Here is a 20,803-nt window from a genome sequence, read left to right on the forward strand (position 1 = left end):
CAAAGGTGGGTAGGCGACACGTCGACAAGGCCAGCCGCGGCCGTCCACCGCCCCAGAGGAATCGAGTCGCCAGTCCGTCCAGCTCGCGGAACCAAGGCCGCATCAATTGGTAATTTATGTTTACTACTCTCAGATGGTATGGCTTTGGTCCTAATTTTATTTCATTTGCAAAATTGGTATATTCTGATCCCAGTGCCAGTATTTTTGTTAAGGGTCGCGTTTCCCAATATTTTCAGTTGCATGGAGGAACACAGCAAGGCTGTCCTCTATAACCTTTCTTATTTATTCTATGTTTAGAGCCTTTCCTTGAACATGTTTGTTGTGATACATTTATATCAGGTTTTAAACATAATGCTACTGAAACGAAATCATCTGCTTTTGCTGATGATATTTTTATTTATATATCTAATCCTCTTTTCCCTTTGAGTCAATTTGTGAACAAAATTCAACTGTACTCCAGTATTTCAGGATGTAAATTACATTTTTCTAAAACTTAAATATTACCATTAAATTCTTTATCTACCAATATATGTTTGCTTACACTAATTTTACTTGATGCCCTACCAAAATAAAGTATCTCAGTATTTGTTTTTTTTCTGCCATTTCGAACACAATCAGATACACTTTTAATATTTTAAAACCCACACTACAGAAATGACTCTCATCGTGGTCTCCTCTTCATCTATCATGGTGGGGTTGGCTGGACACACCCTTTAAAATACCCATGTTCTGTTTCTCTCAAATTAATTCAATACGTACTAAATTTCTTTGGAATAATAAGCATTCCCTCATATGTCTAATTGTACCTTTATATCAATCAACCCCATACTAAAATACTCCCAACAATTGTTACATACAATATTTTCTACAGGTTCTAATTCATATAGATCTTTCCTTGTTTCCTCTATTTGGAATACTAAATGTATTACATTTTGGTATAAATCATTCTATTACAAACACTGGAAATAAAAGGATGTTATGTTTATCCATCAGCTTGAACAAAATAATTTTGTTATTCCTTTTTCCCAACTACATACACGATACAACCTACCGAGTATGACTTTTTACAGGAATATAATTTATTATCGTCCTCTCTTCAATCCTATTTAGCAGCTAATAACTTTCCTCCGGATACCATTTTACTCACACCTCGTACACCATTACATTACATTTCTCATGATTCTATACCAAAGGCTGACTTTTTATTTAATATGTTGTTATCTCCTTTTGCTTTAGGAGCCAAAACTGCTATTGACTTACTTGGGAAACTGACCTATCCATTTCATTCCCTACTTATACTTGGGATAAAATATGGCTTAAAATATTTAATTCATCTAAATCTGCTCGAATTACACAATCTTGATTTTTTGTTAGTAAAAGAGCTCTCATTACTCCTGAATGTATTAGTAAATTCTCTTCAACTTCCTCTCTATTATGCTGGTCTTGTTCTTCTCTCACAGGGACTTTAACTCATTAATTATACTACTGTTCCAATGTGTTTACATTTTGGGAAACAACTTGGTCAAAATGTTTTTAAAATGTTCAATGTAACATTCAATTATTAATTCAAAATGTTTTTCTTGGAACTGCCTCACCTGAATTTGATCAACATTCCCCTAAGCCTATGTTATTTGATCTCTTCATTGCATTTGCTTTTAAGGTAATACTTTCTTGCCTGAAAGACGCTTCTAAATTATCTGTCTTGGCATGGAGGAATTGTATCTGTGATGAACATAGGGTAGCTACTGTGTCAGCTTTTTCGATATCTCAGACAATTAAATTTGATCCATTCTGGTTACATTTTATAAGTTACCTTTCTGCTCACTCACCTTTATCTTAGATACCATCTTCTTCTTTATTTGTCTTTTTCTTTCCTTTCTCCTTTTTGCTTTCCCCTATATAACACGCATTTGTTATATTTTCATCATCTTCTGTTCCTATTCTTCATATTCTGAGCAATTCCATTATTGTCTATTACAAATTGTTATTATTCAATATTGATCTGATATTGCTACTGTTGACAATTCTCTTGTTTTTTATTCTTCATTTGTCTAGTCCAGAACAAGCAAACACTTGTCTAGAGATGGGATGGGAATCCAGTTTAACCCACTGGTTGTGCCGAGCCTGGATGATTGGGCCTTCCTCGTCTTCTGCTTCTTAGATGGGTACCAGCTGTGAGGGATGCTGACCTCTCAGCATCCTCTGGTGCTCTTTACAAAGCCCTACATTGTGTTCGTGTGAACACGGTGATGCCAAGCTGAGAGGTGGGGGGGCCAGGGGGTGGGCAGCAATAGGAGACAGAAGATGGAAAACACAGCCAGGAAGGGGCGGTAAAAAGTGTCTTTTTATTTAACATTATGGCACCAGCACTGGAAGCTACAATCCGGCAGCAAAACATATTTCAGACACAGAAATAAATAATAGAAAAGATCAAAAAGTAGGCAAATCTAATGAGAGGAATTCTTAAGGTGAAAGAGCACATTTTCAAACCTATTTTACAGATGGATATCTTTACAATACACAACTAACCTACTCAGATACAACACAAAGACAGGTGGAGCTGGGCCTATTGGTGGCTGGGGGGGGGGGGCTGGAACAGATGAAGGCAACATGTGCATGGGTCTGGGGGTGACCAGTTCCAAAGCCAATAGGATTCCAGCTCCTGAACAGGACATACCACTTGGCACATAAACACTCAATACACAGTTGGCCAAACACAAGTAGGCTCCAGCCTCGTTAGGAACCTCCAAAAAGACACAAGGTTAGGGGAGTGAGCTGGGGCTGTTGTAAACTCAAGAGGTGTCCCAGCTCGAGACAAAAGAAGCATATTGAAAAATCTCCTTTAGGGTTCGTCGTAAGGCTGGTGGTCCCCCTGGGCGTTGCTCCTGTGGGTTGGGGGCTTTAAGTTCCGGATGCGGAAGTGATTCCTGAGTGCAGACGGAGGTCACAGGCCATGGTTCTTCCAAAAGCGAAGAACCAAATGAACCATCCTCAAACTACACTATGACTTTCAAAAAGGGGTAAAATGTTCATTGTTTACACAAGAAAAAAGTGATAGTGCATTGTTCAGAATCTTCTGTCACGAGTTTGGTTCACAGGAGGCAAACAAAGTGAGAAAGTTGGTGTTCTGTAAGTAAATCAGATACAGACTCTCTTTTCCATGACAGAGCTGATACTCATTTGTACAAGTGGAGCCATCTTGTTTCATTGCACCAACACCCTCTGCTCTACAGGCCTCCTTTGACCTTGCCACCTCTCCCATCACCCTTCCAAAATCCACTTGCACTTTAAAAACTATCTTTACGCTGAAGGTAGTCTCACAGAACCACCGCCTGGTGAGTGAATGAATAGACGCGTGATGTGTTAATGTGGTGGCGTCTAAGCGCAACATGCTGTGGACTGGTGAAATTGGCAATCACAATGAGTTTCTTTTACACAGCCACATGCTCAGCTTTACAGGTCATCGGACTAAACTTTCATGAGTGGATGTTTGCTCTTCAAGAATCATCTTTTCCTAGTGACAAGGAAGGCAGGACCTCAAGAGAAGCCATCAAACTGTAGGCCATACATGAGAAATCCTCTCCAGCGTCAGAGACCAACCAGTTATTTGGACAAGGAGAGTGGGTCACTGACTGTTCATTGACTGCTTACCATGGAGAACTATCTTCTGATCTTGTCCCCAGCTTGACTGCATCAAGTAATCCTACAAAATCCTGGAAAATCCCAATATTTTCCCAGGTCTCAGTAGTTTAATCTGAGAGAACTGATAGAAGTTTCAAGCCTGATGTTCACTTGTATTACATGTTATAATAAACATGGCGTATAATATGGGTAATCGAGTAAAAAAGGAAAGGATTCAAGGGTACAATCATGGTCATTGTCTTGTCTTCTTTTTATGGGGATGGTGGATCACTGAACCCACCAACAAATCTTTCTTACGTTATGCTCATTATTATATGACAATATCCCCAAATAAGGCCCACCAATGTAAGGTGTCCAGAACTGAGACCTCCACCATGTCACTTTGGCTGTAAGATTCCGCCAGAGGCACCAATCACTGCAGTGTGACCCACAATCCTAGGATCGGTCTTCTGATCAATGTACTTAATGAGACACTTCCACATTTCATGCGTCGTTCATGACCCATGTATGGAAAAGGACTCAACTGAAGCAAGAGAACATTTCATGTCTTTCACCCCCACCCCTCTTACACAACCTGCCCTCGTCTAAAAGTGCCACTCCTGGCAATTGAAATCTGCTTGCCCACAGCACTTCCCTGTCCCGTTCTGTCTACATCTAAGCGCCCCAAGGCACAATCGCCTGATACGAGACACCCAATAAATGTCTTTCCACTTACAATGTCTCAGCTCTGTTCAAGAACTCTTTCCATTCTGCCCCCTTGCTACAATAGTTGCACATTATTGTTCACTAACCACCCTTCTTGGTAGCACTGTTCATGGTCATGTCAGCTAGACCTCAGTTTCTATCCGGCTGGTGCGGTTGTCATCCTGACCTGTCATGGCCCAGGCTCTCACACCTAACTACTAAATGACCTCTGCTGTGCCCGAGCTGCCATCCCTGCATTGGTACTGCATTAAATCCTCTTCTAAGTCACCTGGCAGATTCTCCCTTCCTTGCAAATAAAGTCTGGTTTATGGGAAATCTTACGATTTTGGGACATGCAGCTACCGGCAGGGAAAGGGGCCATTTAGAGCCGGAATAAACAGGTTTTCAAGGCGTTCTTGGGCGGCATAAAACAGGTCCTGGAACCCAAGTCAACTGGCAGGAAATTCAAGGAAGAGACTGCTTTGAAAGAAGAGGCACGGCCCCCTTAGCGTGATTCCTTGATCCTGGGCGTGCGTATTCAGAAGCCCAAGCGGATGCAAGAAGATCCAAGGGCTTTAAAGAGTCGGAAGTCGTAGGAAAGAAATGTGCTCATAATATAACATTTTGAGACATTTGCACAGACTTTTAAACAAGACACGTTTATGGATTGGAAGCCAATGGAGTTTCTTTAGATGGTCAAAAATGGAGGTATCACTGGGACATCTGAGTATTAATCCTGCAGCTGCGGTTTAGCTCAGCTGAAACTAATGAGCAATGGTGGATGCAGGCAAACCCAGGGGAGGGCAACGGCGTAATTCAAGCAAGAGACAGTTACAAGTTGCCTCAAGACAGACTTTTCAAGTTGAAAAAACTAAGGCGAGCAGATCTTTAAACTTGAAGGATCTAGCGGACTTCCTTACTTGTGCAGTCTCCTTTTCGTTACTACTTTTACAGTCCTATTTTCATTTCCATGACGTTTCATTCTGTTCGTTTTTACTGCGAAGATTGTTTTGGGGCAATCTAATGTCACCTTCTGTTCTCCTCACACTTTTCAGCCGTGGTACAAGTTAAATCTCATTATCCTGACTTGGTTGAAATTAAATCACTTGTGGGCGGGCCTAAAACTCCTAATGATTTCTCTGTACTGAAGTTAATCACCAGCACCCGATTGTGCCGGGTTTGCTGCCAATCTGGTGTTAAATAGTTTTCGCCTTCCTAGTATGGCTCTGAAAAGCCCTTGTACCCAGGGTTGGAATGGGATTAGAAATCGGGCCGGGCACGCTACAAAAAAGTGATCCACATTTTCATATTGCCTTTCCTCAAAACACTGCTTCGGCGAAGTTTTATAAACACCTGAAAACAAGTGAGGCCACTTTGGCTCAGGCCCCCTACCCCCACTCAGTATACACACAATAATTGGCCGCCCAGCGAGAGAAAGGGAGTGACACCTCTGCCCGTTTATAAAAGGAAGGTAATGAATGCCCATCTGCCTCCAGAAAGGCCACTCAGACACCCACTGGACCGCTAGCAGCATCCGAACACAGACACCGCCAAAATTGGCTGCCCAAAAAAGCAGCCCACAGCTGGAACTTCAATACTGGCCCTCGGCCATTTCCCAAGTGCCCGCATTACCATTCTGACCTTGCTTATACCTGTCCAATAATAGCCACTCATTTGCAATCCCTGCAGAGTCGCTGCACCTTTGTCGCCTCATGGCGAAACCCTGATGAAAGGAAGAGTCGCCTTGTGGTGAAACTTTGCTGAAAGGAAGAGTCACCTCGTAGTGAAACCTTGCTGAAAGGAAGAGTCTTGCAAACTCATTTCTGAACAGACGACTGAACACCCTGCAACGCCCTAATAGCCTTGGACCTGCATGGGCACAAGGAAGGGGTGGGGGGGATCAAGGGCACAGCTAACCCTTGCGGGGACCCTCCATCGAATGCTCACCAGTATTTTACAGAGAACACAGTTAATGGTCTATGATCAGAGCATGACCTCTTTCTGCCAGCCACATAAGCAAGAAAAGCCTAGCCAGGCTGCAGAGATCCAGGAGAATTGAGGTAGAACCCCGCAGGTGTGGCAAAGGCATTATGGGAAATGTAGTCTAAGTTCCTTAGTGTCCACAGTGCACACTCACAGTGGTCTTGGCTGCCAGGGACTAGATGAGATGCATCTACTGGAAGAGCTCTCCCTTGTGGGATCAACCTCCGTTCTAGACCCTCATTCCCCAGTTGTGAGATCTGGAACACATCGCTCTCTCTCAGCGCATAGGATTCACTTCTGAAAAGTACCAGAGCTGGGAGCATCTGGGAGGCCGAGGAACCCCAACAGGAGAGTCTCTTTACAGAACTGGCCAGTGGGCCGCCAGATCTCTGGTTTTAGCACCTGCTGTGCAGAACCTCAAGCTCCTTAAAGAGGTCACACAGCATCAGAGAGAGCCAGGTGTGAAGCAAGTGAGACACCGCTGACACTATGTAGTATGTCCTACAGACAAACACAAGGAGATGATGGACGGAGCGCTGAAACATTTCAGAAACTCACCCCCAGTCACATATCTGGTTTGAATCCATCATCATCTTTAGCTCACTTCGCCACCCTAGTTCAGACCCAGCCATATGCAAATCAGTCTTGACCCTGTTCCTCATGGAAACAGTCCAGTCCGAACAGGACCGGTTTTGGGGTAACACTCCTCATCAGCCAGGCTAGCTTGAATCCAGTGGCAAAGTGAGCAAGGGACCCACGTCTGGGCATACTCTGCCAACTTAGGGCGAAAAAAGCAAACACAAGGAGATGATGGAAGGAGAGCTGAAACTTTTCAGTCCTACAGACAGCCAAGCTTTGAGTAAGAGACAGTCTGAATGACCCAGCACCAGTGGGATAAAAGTGACTTATTGGCTACCAATTGACACGTATTATGTGTGATTCCTTCAGCCAGTTCTGGTCCTTTAAGCAACAACATTGTTGAAAGTTATTTTTTCAGAAAAGCTAGTGCTGCAGGGCGCAGTGCCTTCTGAGATGTCACTTGCAGCTGTGTGACAGAGATGTTAGGAGAGCACAGGATTTACTGGCAGTTGTGTGCCTCTGGAGGGTCCATGGGGCCGTGGATGTCAAATCACCAAAGTGGCAGGGGTGGCAGATTCACAGTTCGACTCATTAGCCTCTTTAAAGTCTCCCATCTGCTGCTACGTAACTGTGGTAGGAGCTTGAGTGGAAATCAAGGGAAGTGAATAGGACTCGTATATTCCTGTTTATTTTCTGATCATGATGCTGCCTTTATGACACCCAATACCAGTGTAAACCGGGGCATGATGGGGTTTGAGCCCCCAATCTACTCATTGTCCTTCGGTGCAATGTTTAATGTCAGTCGGTGTTTGCTGGTACTTAGCACCGCCACTTAATTCTCAATACCAGCACTTATGACAGTTCACCACATGGTGGCAGTATTCGTCTATTTTTGAAGTGAACACATCAGCAGAGCGTTTAACAAAGGTACATTAAAATGAATAATACCAGCATGTCAACTCATTCTTGCTGCGTAGGGTAATTGAGAGTAGTCTAAATTGTAGCGGTTGTAGGAGTGTGATGACAGGTAGTTATATTGGTACTGGAATTTAGCGGTGCTGTCTGTGGCTGGCACAAGCTACAGTGGTCTCTTGAGAAATACGTACCTCGGGCCCTGGCGTGTGCCTTTTTCTTTTTTTTACAAATTAACCACTACTTCTGCGTCATCCGCCTCCCTCTGACCTATTTCCCCCTGGTGGTGATGTGTGGTGTTGACCTATCTGAACCTCGGCTCTGACCTCTGCAGGCAAAGAGGACCAGGCCTTATACCCTGTTAATTGAACACCGATTGGCTCAAGTTAGCGCATAAAAATATCAAACGTCGTTGAGTTTCCTGCTCAACCATGCAGTTCAGGGTGTGCTGCTGTACAAAAGGGGGTGCTTCTTGGAGGGAACAAGGAAGGGAAGGTGGTGCAGCCCTAAGCAGGGTGCATACTGTACCAGAGTGCAGGCTACAAGAAGACAGCAGTCTGACCAAGGCTGCAGGCCCCATTGGGGGTACAGGCCTCACTGGGGGTAGAGGCCTCAGTGGCATGGAGGTGGCATTGTTTATGTGGCAGCTGGAGTACATGAACCTCCAAAAAATGTTTTTGATTCCATTGTCACCAGACACAGCAGGGTGCGTAGTACTCAGGTAATGTCTACTACTGGGACCTGGACATTGGCACAGATTCTCAGAGATATAGAAATACTTTGTGGAAAATGTTTTTTTTCTACAAAACAGGGTCTTTTTCTGTCTTTGAAGATGCATTTTTCCCCGAAGTGAATAAAAAGCAGTCATTGCTCTCTGTGCACCCCATGTCTTAAGTTCACGCTTCGCTGTACAGCACAGACAGTGGTCACAGGTGTGATGAACCCATAAGGTGTGTCTGAGGTTCATGTTGAGGTGGTGCATTCTCCATGAAGGGGAAATGGAAAGGCAGAGCTGTGCATCAGGACAGTGGAGAGGAAAAGTAGCAGTCCTGTGGCTTCCGTTGGCAGGCAGATGTTGCTTTCCGTGAGAGGGCAGGGCACATCTGCATTTCTTCTACATTATATCCTCTGGAGGAAAAAAAGCAAAACACCACAATGTGAGAAGGAGAAGCAAGACACAAGATATCTAAAAAATATAGAAAGAATACTAGCAGCAAACCACAGTGTCAGAGACCCACCTATCTGCCTACTATTGAAGGACTGAGATTTTGGTTGTCACCAACAAAAGCCCACTGAAGAACTGTAACAAAAACACAACACACAACATGCAGGACATCCTCATATTCAGAATCTCTGACTCTATAGGCAGCTGGGCAGGGCTTAGAGCGGGCAGACTGATAGCTTTGGACACTGGACACAGGATGAGAATACACAACGATGTTGTTGTTAAGTGACCTTATATCAGCACATAGGCGCAAACTGCCATTTTTCTTCTTAGCTAAAACTATTGCCGCAACCCACTCTGATGAATCAATAGCTTGTATGATGCCATCCTTACATAATTCATAATAGTTTTCAATTCATCTCTTTCACTGAGAGAAACCGATCTGACTTTATGCTTCACAGGCACGGCATTAGACTTAAGATTGATATCATGAATTACCATCTTGAGCTGCAAAGTGGGTTATTAGTAGTCCATAGGCATCTACCACTGGCAACAAGGCCACCAACACAGTCGAGATCTCAGAATAGGTCTAAGTAAATTATTACCATGCTGACCCCTAGGTAGCTTGGTTGCGAGCAGCGAGGCTTAACTAGAGAGACAGGTATGTATAGCATTTAAAAACACCAATGCAGTAAATAATTAAGACACAACACACAATAAAAATCCCACACCAATTTATAAGCATAGGACATGTTTGTATTTTTCAAAATGACACCAAAATGACAAACAAAAATCCAATGTAGGGAACCGGATGTATTAATTTTTAAAGATTTAGCACTATATAGCACTTAGAAACCTATAAAGCCACATTGGGATATCTGGTCGTGCTTGACCGAGACATAGTAAAAGTTTCAGGCAGACCACGATGGAGCCCTGCTCAGATACCCCTTGCAGTAGGCCTTGGTTGAGATTTTACCTTAGGACATGAAAACTTTTGTGGAGCTTTTTCTGCAAGGGTCCCTTGTTGCTCTTCACCTGTCTGGGTTCAGTGAGGGGTCACTGGCTTGCTTTCCAGGGAGCCCCCTGTCAAACTCTGGAAGTCAGACCACCGGAGCTTCACAGCGGGACGAACCAGCATGGCAGGCCAGCTCGCAGTTGAAGGTCACCAGCTTTGGTCTTGCGTTTGAGTCGGTCCCCTTATGCAGCTTTTTTCCAAAGTTGCTCCAAACTGCCCCAAACTTCTGGAACTTCTCCTCGAAGTTCCCCTTGTGGGGTCCAAAGTGTCCAAAACACAATCCAAGGGTCTGGATTTTCCAAGATGATCCTTGAATGTTTGGGACTTCGGTTCCCACGATTCACTTGGACAAAACACTTACAAATCCACTGGACGCACTCCAGACTGGGGAGTCTTGGTGGTGATGGTCCAGGTGAGCTCTGTTAACCTGTAGCTTTCAGGGAGCCCACTCTTTAATTCTCTTGAAGCAAAGTACATCCAAAGGGCTGTAGCGCCAGATAATGCAGCAGACGCAGTCAGCCAGAATGCAGGGCCAGATGGTCCAAGTCAGGTTTCCACCTTGGTAAGCCTTCTTCTTTTGTTAGTTTCAAGCTCCAGATCTGTGAGGCTCTGCACCTCTCACATATATATTCAGTGGTCTCTGTGGTCAAGCAGGAGAGGGCTCCTGCCCAATGAGGTGCAAGGCAACACCCCAGAGCATGACCACTTCCTCCAAAGTGTGACAAAATCTCCTAGAAAGCACTATTCTTTCAAAATTCAGTATCTCTGAACTTGCAGTAGAGAAACAAGAACTAGTTAAATCAATCTCCAGTATGGCTCAGATCCATGGCTCTCCTTCCCCTACCATCTGCAAATTCCTGCCTTAAGATTGCCATCTGGCTGGGTCAAAGGGGCTGATGGGTAGATGGGCCTGGCATTTCCTGCCTGTCCTATCCCCTTTGAAGCTCCATGGTTTATGACCCCTGCCCCCTGCTCTGTCATTCCTGTGTATCAGAGCTCTCTCATAGAGATAGCCTCTCCCCTGGTGAGCCACTTATCGCTTCATCAATCAGCCGGGCTAATCCTTTTAACTCTGACCAATCAGGGAAGACCACAGGAAGGCTGAATTTCGGCTTACAGACAGGAAAGTCTTATAACATCTTTTCTGTATGCTTTAGGCTAATTTCACCAATAGCATATTGTTGGATTTATCACTACCATTCCTCGAAGTACTTGAATGATATTTTTGTTAACCCCTAGCGATAGTTTTGCGTAAATAAACTATTGCCATGTTATCCTATGTGGCTGGGGATCTACAATGGGGAAATTGAAATGTACAATTTCTCCATCATTAGGGCATATAAAACATCTTTTAGAAAGACCCTGCTTATAGTTACATGACCCCCCCACCTCTGTTAACCTGTAGCTTGCAGCGAGGCCACTCTTTATTCCTCTTTAAACAAGGTACATCGATGGAAGTTTAGGTAAGGGAAAATTAGTGTAGAGATCACAAGATGTAGCAAAAGCTCCATCGGTGACTTGTTTTAGAGGCGAGGGATTGAGATTCTAAATTGAGACTTTGGAATGGTTTGCGTAAGGGCTGAACTGCACATCGGGGAGGAGAAGACCATCGGGGGACTTTTGAGAGACATTATCTGTAGGAGGGAGCAGTGGAGCGGAGAAGAAGAAAGTGATTTAATGAGGAAGATGTTACTGATGAAGGAGAAAATCCAATGCAGGGCAGCATTTTGTTTATTTTAGGTTGGCTCAATCTGGACCATGTTCAATGCTGCCAGTCAGCTTCACATAGTTACAAAAACTGACTGTACCCAGTGCAGAATCTACAGGTTGACCCTGATGCAATGTTGGTTTCCATCATGGATGTTTAACACAAATAACCTGAATATTGAGTCTTTGTAGCGACGTAGGGGTGTGACAGCTTGAAAGCCAGAAGGGCTCTAGGAACAAAACAAGCAGAGCTCAACCGAGTCACGGGTGGTCCTGATGTCTCCCAGTGCGGCCTCCACTCACAGACCACTCTGGAATCCAGTCTGATTGTTCGAGAGAAAATTGCTTCATCTCCCGAAAGCGATAGTTGACTGAAGGCAGACTGCAGCATCTTTACAGGCTATGTCTAGACTTTCTATCATTGCCACATCTCACCCACTGGTGCAGGAAACATCTAATATCCCAGGCAAGCAGCAAAATCAATTTGGACATGTAATGGGGGAGAAGAAGGGCCCTTTGTGGCAACAGGATGTAAGATTGAGGGCTAGGGAATGTGGTGACCAGAAGGGGTGCCACGCTTTGGAGGAAGTGGTCATGCTCTGGGGTGTTGCCTTGTACCTCATTGGACAGGAGAGCTCTCCTGCTTGACCCCAGAGAACACTGAATATATATGTGAGAGGTGCAGAGCCTTTCAGATCTGGGGCTTGAAACTCAGAGACGAAGAAGGCTTACCAAGGTGGAAACGTGATTTGCACCATCAGGCCCTGCATTCTGGCTGACTGCGTCTGCTGCATTATCTGGAACTACAGCCCTTTGGATGTACTTTGCTTCAAGAGGAATAAAGAGTGAGCTCACTGCAAGGTACAGGTTAACAGAGCTCACTCGCATCAACTCCTCCAAGAGCCCCCTGTCTGGAGTGCAGCTAGTGAACATTTGAGGGGTTTTGACAAGGGGCATTGTGGGAATTGTGGTCCCAGAATTTCAAGGACCATCTTGGAGCTTCCAGACCCTTGTATTGGGTTGTGGACCCTTTGGACCCTCAAGAGGAACTTAAGGAAGACCTTCCAGAAGTTTGGAAAAATTTGGAGCAACTGTGGGGAAAAAACTCTGTAGGGTGACTAAGTGCTAGAAAGTGTTTATTCTTTAAAAAGGCATCTCTCTTATTCCCTGCATTGTATTTTTGTCGCTTTGGTGTCATTTTAAAGATAAAAAATATTTCCTATTTTTATAAATTGGTGTTGGAATTTTATTTTGTGTTGTGTCTTAATTATTCACTGAATTAGTGTTTTTAAATGCTTTACATACCTGTCGCCTTAGTTAAGCCTCCCTGCTCGCAGTCAAGCTACCCAGGGTTGAGCACGGTAATAATTTATTGAGACCCGTACTGAGTCCTAGACTGTGTTAGTGGCTTTATTGCCAGTGGTGGATGCATATTTACCACTACTAATAATGCACTGTCCAACAGCAGGTAACATTAGAGGGGAAAGGATGATATGCCGCAGCATCTGGTGACATTAGGAGGGAAAGGATGATATGCCGCAGCATCTGGTAACATTAGAAGGGAAAGGATGATATGCCGCAGCATCTGGTAACATTAGAAGGGAAAGGATGATATGCCGCAGCATCTGGTAACATTAGAAGGGAGGGGGTGATATGCCGCAGCATCTGGTAACATTAGGAGGGAGGGGGTGATATGCCGCAGCATCTGGTAACATTAGGAGGGAGGGGGTGATATGCCGCAGCATCTGGTGACATTAGGAGGGAAAGGATGATATGCCGCAGCATCTGGTAACATTAGAAGGGAAAGGATGATATGCCGCAGCATCTGGTAACATTAGAAGGGAAAGGATGATATGCCGCAGCATCTGGTAACATTAGAAGGGAGGGGGTGATATGCCGCAGCATCTGGTAACATTAGGAGGGAGGGGGTGATATGCCGCAGCATCTGGTAACATTAGGAGGGAGGGGGTGATATGCCGCAGCATCTGGTAACATTAGGAGGGAAAAGATGATATGCCGCAGCATCTGGTAACATTAGGAGGGAGGGGGTGATATGCCGCAGCATCTGGTAACATTAGGAGGGAGGGGGTGATATGCCGCAGCATCTGGTAACATTGGGAGGGAAAAGATGATATGCCGCAGCATCTGGTAACATTAGGAGGGAGGGGGTGATATGCCGCAGCATCTGGTAACATTAGGAGGGAGGGGGTGATATGCCGCAGCATCTGGTAACATTGGGAGGGAAAAGATGATATGCCGCAGCATCTGGTAACATTAGGAGGGAGGGGGTGATATGCCGCAGCATCTGGTAACATTAGAAGGGAGGGGGTGATATGCCGCAGCATCTGGTAACATTGGGAGGGAAAAGATGATATGCCGCAGCATCTGGTAACATTAGGAGGGAGGGGGTGATATGCCGCAGCATCTGGTAACATTAGGAGGGAGGGGGTGATATGCCGCAGCATCTGGTAACATTAGGAGGGAGGGGGTGATATGCCGCAGCATCTGGTAACATTAGGAGGGAGGGGGTGATATGCCGCAGCATCTGGTAACATTAGGAGGGAGGGGGTGATATGCCGCAGCATCGGGTAACATTAGGAGGGAGGGGGTGATATGCCGCAGCATCTGGTAACATTAGGAGGGAGGGGGTGATATGCCGCAGCATCTGGTAACATTAGGAGGGAGGGGGTGATATGCCGCAGCATCTGGTAACATTAGGAGGGAAAGGATGATATGCCGCAGCATCTGGTAACATTAGGAGGGAGGGGGTGATATGCCGCAGCATCTGGTAACATTAGGAGGGAGGGGGTGATATGCCGCAGCATCTGGTAACATTAGGAGGGAGGGGGTGATATGCCGTAGCATCTGGTAACATTAGGAGGGAGGGGGTGATATGCCGCAGCATCTGGTAACATTAGGAGGGAGGGGGTGATATGCCGCAGCATCTGGTAACATTAGGAGGGAGGGGGTGATATGCCGCAGCATCTGGTAACATTAGGAGGGAGTGGGTGATATGCCGCAGCATCTGGTAACATTAGGAGGGAGGGGGTGATATGCCGCAGCATCTGGTAACATTAGGAGGGAGGGGGTGATATGCCGCAGCATCTGGTAACATTGGGAGGGAGGGGGTGATATGCCGCAGCATCTGGTAACATTAGGAGGGAGGGGGTGATATGCCGCAGCATCTGGTAACATTAGGAGGGAAAGGATGATATGCCGCAGCATCTGGTAACATTAGAAGGGAGGGGTGATATGCCGCAGCATCTGGTAACATTAGGAGGGAGGGGGTGATATGCCGCAGCATCTGGTAACATTAGGAGGGAGGGTGTGATATGCCGCAGCATCTGGTAACATTAGGAGGGAGGGGGTGATATGCCGCAGCATCTGGTAAGATTAGGAGGAAGGGGGGGATATGCTGCAGGAATCCGGTAACATTATATGGAGGGGGCAATATGCTGCCTGCATCAGTAACATTAGAAAGTGAGATCTCTCTTTCACAGCCCAAGTACATCAGATAGCTGCCACTTGCTTCTGCAAGTTGAGAAGCCTGAGGAAATGTCTGCATCTACTGCCAGAGGATTGTCGTAGAGTCATTGTTCATGCCACAGTAACATCTCGGCTGGACTATGCAAACAGTCTGTACCTAGGACTACCCGCCCATCTGATTAAGATATAGCAGATGGTGCAAAATGCGGCTGCAAGATTAATTAAACAAGTACCGTATCGACACCACATCTCTCCGCATATCAGACAGTTGCACTTGCTTCCGCTGGCGGAAAGGATAAAGTTTAAGGCCCTGACCATAGCAATCCAGGCATTGCGAGGCAATTGTCCTAGCTACCTAAAGCAGCGACTAGGTCGCTACCAACTAAAACGGTCATTGAGGTCTAACTTACAACATCTGCTCGCAGAACCTCGCTTTGCGAGGTCACGCATTGGAGGCAGAGCCATCTCAGTGGTAACGGGTAAATTGTGGAATTCCCTGCCTTCCAACATGCGCCTTATTCAGTCTGAACGTGAGTTCAGAAAGACTCTGAAAACGTGGCTTTTTAACCAGAACTAGAATGCTGCATCTCCCTCGATCCTGCTTGCCTGCTAAGTGCCGGGACAACACTGTTTGAGGTAGCTGTTGCGCTTTATAAATGTCTGTTATTAATATTATAATATATCCGGTAACATTAAAAGGGAGGCTTGATATGCTGCAGGCATCCGTTAAGATTAGAAGGGAGGGGATGATATGCCGTATATATCCGGTAAGATTAGAAGGGAGGGGATGATATGCCGTATATATCCGGTAAGATTAGAAGGGAGGGGATGATATGCCGTATATATCTGGTAAGATTAGAAGGGAGGGTTGATATGCCACAAGCATGCGGTAAGATTAGAAGGAAGGGGGTGATATGCTGCAGGCTTCCGGTAACATTAAAAGGGAGGGGGTGATATGCCGATGGCATCCAGTAACATTAGAAGGGAGGGGGTGATATGCCACAGGCATTCGGTAACATTAGAAGGGAGGGGGGTGATATGCCATATGTATCCGGTATCATTAAAAAGAAGGGGGTGATATGCCGCAGGCATCTGGTAACATTAGAAGAGAGTGGGTGATATGCCGTATATATCGGTAAGATTAGAAGGGAGGGTTGATATGCCGCAGGCATGCGGTAAGATTAGAAGGAAGGGGGTGATATGCTGTATGTATCCGGTAACATTAAAAGGCAGGGGGTGATATGCCGCAGGCATCTGGTAACATAAGAAGTGAGGGGGTGATATGCCGCAGGCATACAGTAACATTAGAAAGGAGGGGGCGATATGTCGTAGGCATATGGTAACATTAGAATGGAGGGGGTGATATGCCGCAGGCATCCGGTAACATTAGAAGGGAGGCGGCTCAGTGGCAGGAGCTGCCCCCTAGACTCTGGGGCATCTTGCTCTCTGCAGCTTGGTTCACAATACTGCCATTCTGATCAAATCACGTAATCTCCCTGCGCCTGAAAATGTGAAATATATTAATGTATCCGTATCCCTTCTTGATGTGCACGATCCTACAGATTGTATCAGAATCCTTCTGTGTAATGCACAGCGCTCCGCTGCTTCCTTGCTACGTTGGCGCTATATAAATACCAATACATACCCTCAAGACACTAAAGTAAGAAGGGGGACAGTGGGTCCCAATCCCTTAGGGACCGTATTATTGAGTACAGTATGAGTTGAGTATTTGTCCTCAACAGTGGGCGAGCCCCCGCTCCACTGATAGAAATAACGTTTCAAGAGGGTGTTAGGACAAATATTGATTGTTTGTTGATATTTGCGGAGAAAACTCCAGAGACAGCAGTTGCGATTTTACGTGAATATGTTTTAATTGCGATTGCATGAGGTATTGTGACTTTCTTGTGGGTGAGCAACAAGAGAAGTGTAGCCAACACGTGTTTCACCCCATTAAATTGCCCATCCGGCCTGGGGCTTCCTCAGGGCGTATGTAAATCCGTATGGAGTCCTGGGTCCTGTCAAAGTATTAATAAGCAAAAACGTCCTCGTATCTATTGAAGGCGCGTCGCCTTGTGCAGTCTGTCCGGGCGGTCGGTAATGGCCTTGTCTCACTTGTGGTAGTAAACAATCCTCGCCACCAGATGGCAGTAGGGTTCCACCATTACTATGAGCATTTTACACCAATTGTTTGGATCAAAATCGGTAAAGAAATCTGCATCAGCGCAACACACAACAATGGCAAAGGATTTGAGGAAGGAGCACAACAAACAACACACACAAAGCCTCAGACTTCAGTGCACTGACCACAAACAACCCCGACAGGCCTGATTGTAATACCGGACAGACCGGGCCGTGGCTGGACTACCGAAGATATCAGAGACCTTCAAGAGAACACAACTACACACAGCCAGCACCGACCAACCTCACTGTGACACAGACCACAGCTGCACCGACAGACCTCACTGTAAGACAGACCTCAGCCAGCACTGACAGACCTCACTGTAAGACAGACTGCAGCCAGCACTGACAGACCTCACTGTAAGACAGACTGCAGCCAGCACTGACAGACCTCACTGTGACACTGACCACAGCCACAGCCAGCACTGACAGACCTCCCTGTAACACAGACCACAACCACCACTGACAGACCTCACTGTAAGACAGACTGCAGCCAGCACTGACAGACCTCACTGTGACACTGACCACAGCCACAGCCAGCACTGACAAACCTCACTGTGACACAGGCCACAGCCACAGCCAGCACTGACAGACCTCACTGTGACACAGACCACAGCCACAGCCAGCACTGACAGACCTCACTGTAAGACAGACCTCACCCAGCACTGACAGACCTCACTGTGACACTGACCACAGCCACAGCCAGCACTGACAGACCTCACTGTAAGACAGACCTCAGCCAGCACTGACAGACCTCACTGTGACACAGGCCACAGCCACAGCCAGCACTGACAGACCTCACTGTAAGACAGACCGCAGCCAGCACTGACAGACCTCACTGTGACACAGACCACAGCCACAGTCAGCACTGACAGACCTCACTGTGACACTGACCACAGCCACAGCCAGCACTGACAGACCTCACTGTAAGACAGACCTCAGCCAGCACTGACAGACCTCCCTGTAACACAGACCGCAGCTGCGCCAACAGACCTCACTGTGACACAGGCCACAGCCAGCACTGACAGAACACACTGTAACACAGACCACAGCCACAGCCAGCACTGAAAGAACTCACTGTAAGACAGACCGCAGCCAGCACTGACAGACCTCACTGTAACACAGACCGCAGCTGCACTGACAGACCTCACTGTGACACAGACCACAGCCAGCATCGACAGACCTCACTGTGACACAGACAACAGCTACAGCCAGCACTGACAGACCTCACTGTGACACTGACCACAGCCACAGCCAGCACTGACAGACCTCACTGTGACACTGACCACAGCCACAGCCAGCACTGACAGAACTCACTGTGACACTGACCGCAGCCACAGCCAGCACTGACAGACCTCACTGTAACGCAGACTGTGGCCAGCACAGACAGACCTCACTGTGACACAGACCACAGCGAACACTGACAGACCTCACTGTAACACAGACCACATCCAGCACTGACAGACCTCACTGTAACACAGGCAACGGCCGCAGCCAGCACTGACAGAACTCACTGTAACACAGGCGACAGCAAGCACTGACAGAACTCACTTTAACACAGACCACAGCCAGCACTGACAGACCTCACTGTAACACAGACCGCATCCAGCGCTGACAGGCCTCACTGCAACACAGACCACAGCAAGCACTGACAGACCTCACTGTAACACAGACCGTGGCCAGCACTGACAGACCTCACTGTGACACAGACCACAGCGAACACTGACAGACCTCACTGTAACACAGACCACAGCCAGCACTGCTCACTAACACAGACAACAGCAAGTACTGACAGACCTCACTGTAACACAGACCACAGTCACAGCCAGCCCTGACAGAACTCACTGTAACACAGACCACAGCCAACACTGACAGACGTCACTGTGACACAGACAACAGCCACAGCCAGCACTGACCGACCTCACTGTAACACAGACCGCAGCAACACCCAGCACTCACAGACCTCACTGTGACACTGACCACAGCCACAGCCAGCACTGACAGACCTCACTGTGACACAGCCACAGCCAGCACTGACTGAACTCACTGTAAGACAGACCACGGCCAGCACTGACAGACCTCACTGTAACACAGACCACAGGCAGTTCAGGCAGACCTCAAAGTAAGACAGACCGCAGCCAGCACTGACAAACCTCACTGTAACACTGACCACATCCAGCACTGACAGACCTCACTGTAACACAGACTGCGGCCAGCAATGACAGACCTCACTGTAACACAGACCACAGCCAGCACTGACAGAACTCACTTTAACACAGACCACAGCCAGCACTGACAGACCTCATTGTAACACAGACCGCAGCTGCACTGACAGACCTCGCTGTGACACAGCCACAGCCAGCACTGCTCACTGTAACACAGACCACAGCTACAGCCAGCACTGACAGACCTCACTGTAACACAGACGACAGCAAGCACTGACAGACCTCACTGTAACACAGACCACAGCCACAGCCAGCACTGACATAACTCACTTTAACAGAGACCACAGTCAGCACTGACAGACCTTACTGTAACACAGACCACAGCAACAGCCAGCACTGACAGACCTCACTGTGATACTGGCCACAGCAAGCACTGACAGACCTTACTGTAACACAGACCGCATCCAGCACTGACAGGCCTCACTGCAACACAGACCACAGCAAGCACTGACAGACCTCACTGTAACACAGACCACAGCCACAGCCAGCACTGACAGACCTCACTGTAACACAGACTGTGGCCAGCACAGACAGACCTCACTGTGACACAGACCACAGCGAACACTGACAGACCTCACTGTAACACAGACCACATCCAGCACTGACATACCTCACTGTAACACAGACGACAGCAAGCACTGACAAACCTCACTGTAACACAGTCCACAGCCACAGCTAGCACTGACAGAACTCACTTTAACACAGACCACAGCAAGCACTGACAGACCTCACTGTAACACAGACCGTGGCCAGCACTGACAGACCTCACTGTGACACAGACCACAGCGAACACTGACAGACCTCACTGTAACACAGACCACATCCAGCAATGACTAGACCTCACTGTAACACAGACGACAGACCACAGCCACAGGTGCACTGACAGACCTCACTGAAACACAGACTGCAGCCACAGCCAGCACTGACAGACCTCACTTTAACACTGACCACATCCAGCACTGACAGACCTCACTGTAACACAGACGACAGCAAGCACTGACAGACCTCACTGTAACACAGACCGCAGCTGCACCGACAGACCTCACTGTGACACAGACCACAGCTGCACCGACAGACCTCACTGTAACACAGACGACAGCAAGCACTGACAGACCTCACTGTAACACAGACCGCAGCTGCACCGACAGACCTCACTGTAACACAGACCACACCCAGCACTGACAGACCTCACTGTAACACAGACCGTAGCCAGCACTGACCAACCTC

General features: G+C 46.9%; 1 protein-coding gene across 2 annotated transcripts in view; it reads right to left on the reverse strand.

The window, feature by feature from the left end:
- Positions 1 to 2,325: 2,325 nt before the first annotated feature.
- Positions 2,326 to 20,803, reverse strand: part of LHFPL4 (LHFPL tetraspan subfamily member 4) — a 322,093-nt gene continuing 303,615 nt past the window's right edge. For both annotated transcript variants that reach the window (XM_085624262.1, XM_085624261.1), the window contains one exon: positions 2,326 to 8,928. In XM_085624262.1, coding sequence (XP_085480388.1) covers positions 8,915 to 8,928 — 14 coding nt within the window. In that variant the 3' untranslated portion in view covers positions 2,326 to 8,914. The remainder of the gene's footprint in view (positions 8,929 to 20,803) is intronic.

This window comes from Triturus cristatus, chromosome 9, assembly GCF_964204655.1.
Source record: "Triturus cristatus chromosome 9, aTriCri1.1, whole genome shotgun sequence".
NCBI classification, from domain to species: domain Eukaryota; kingdom Metazoa; phylum Chordata; class Amphibia; order Caudata; family Salamandridae; genus Triturus; species Triturus cristatus.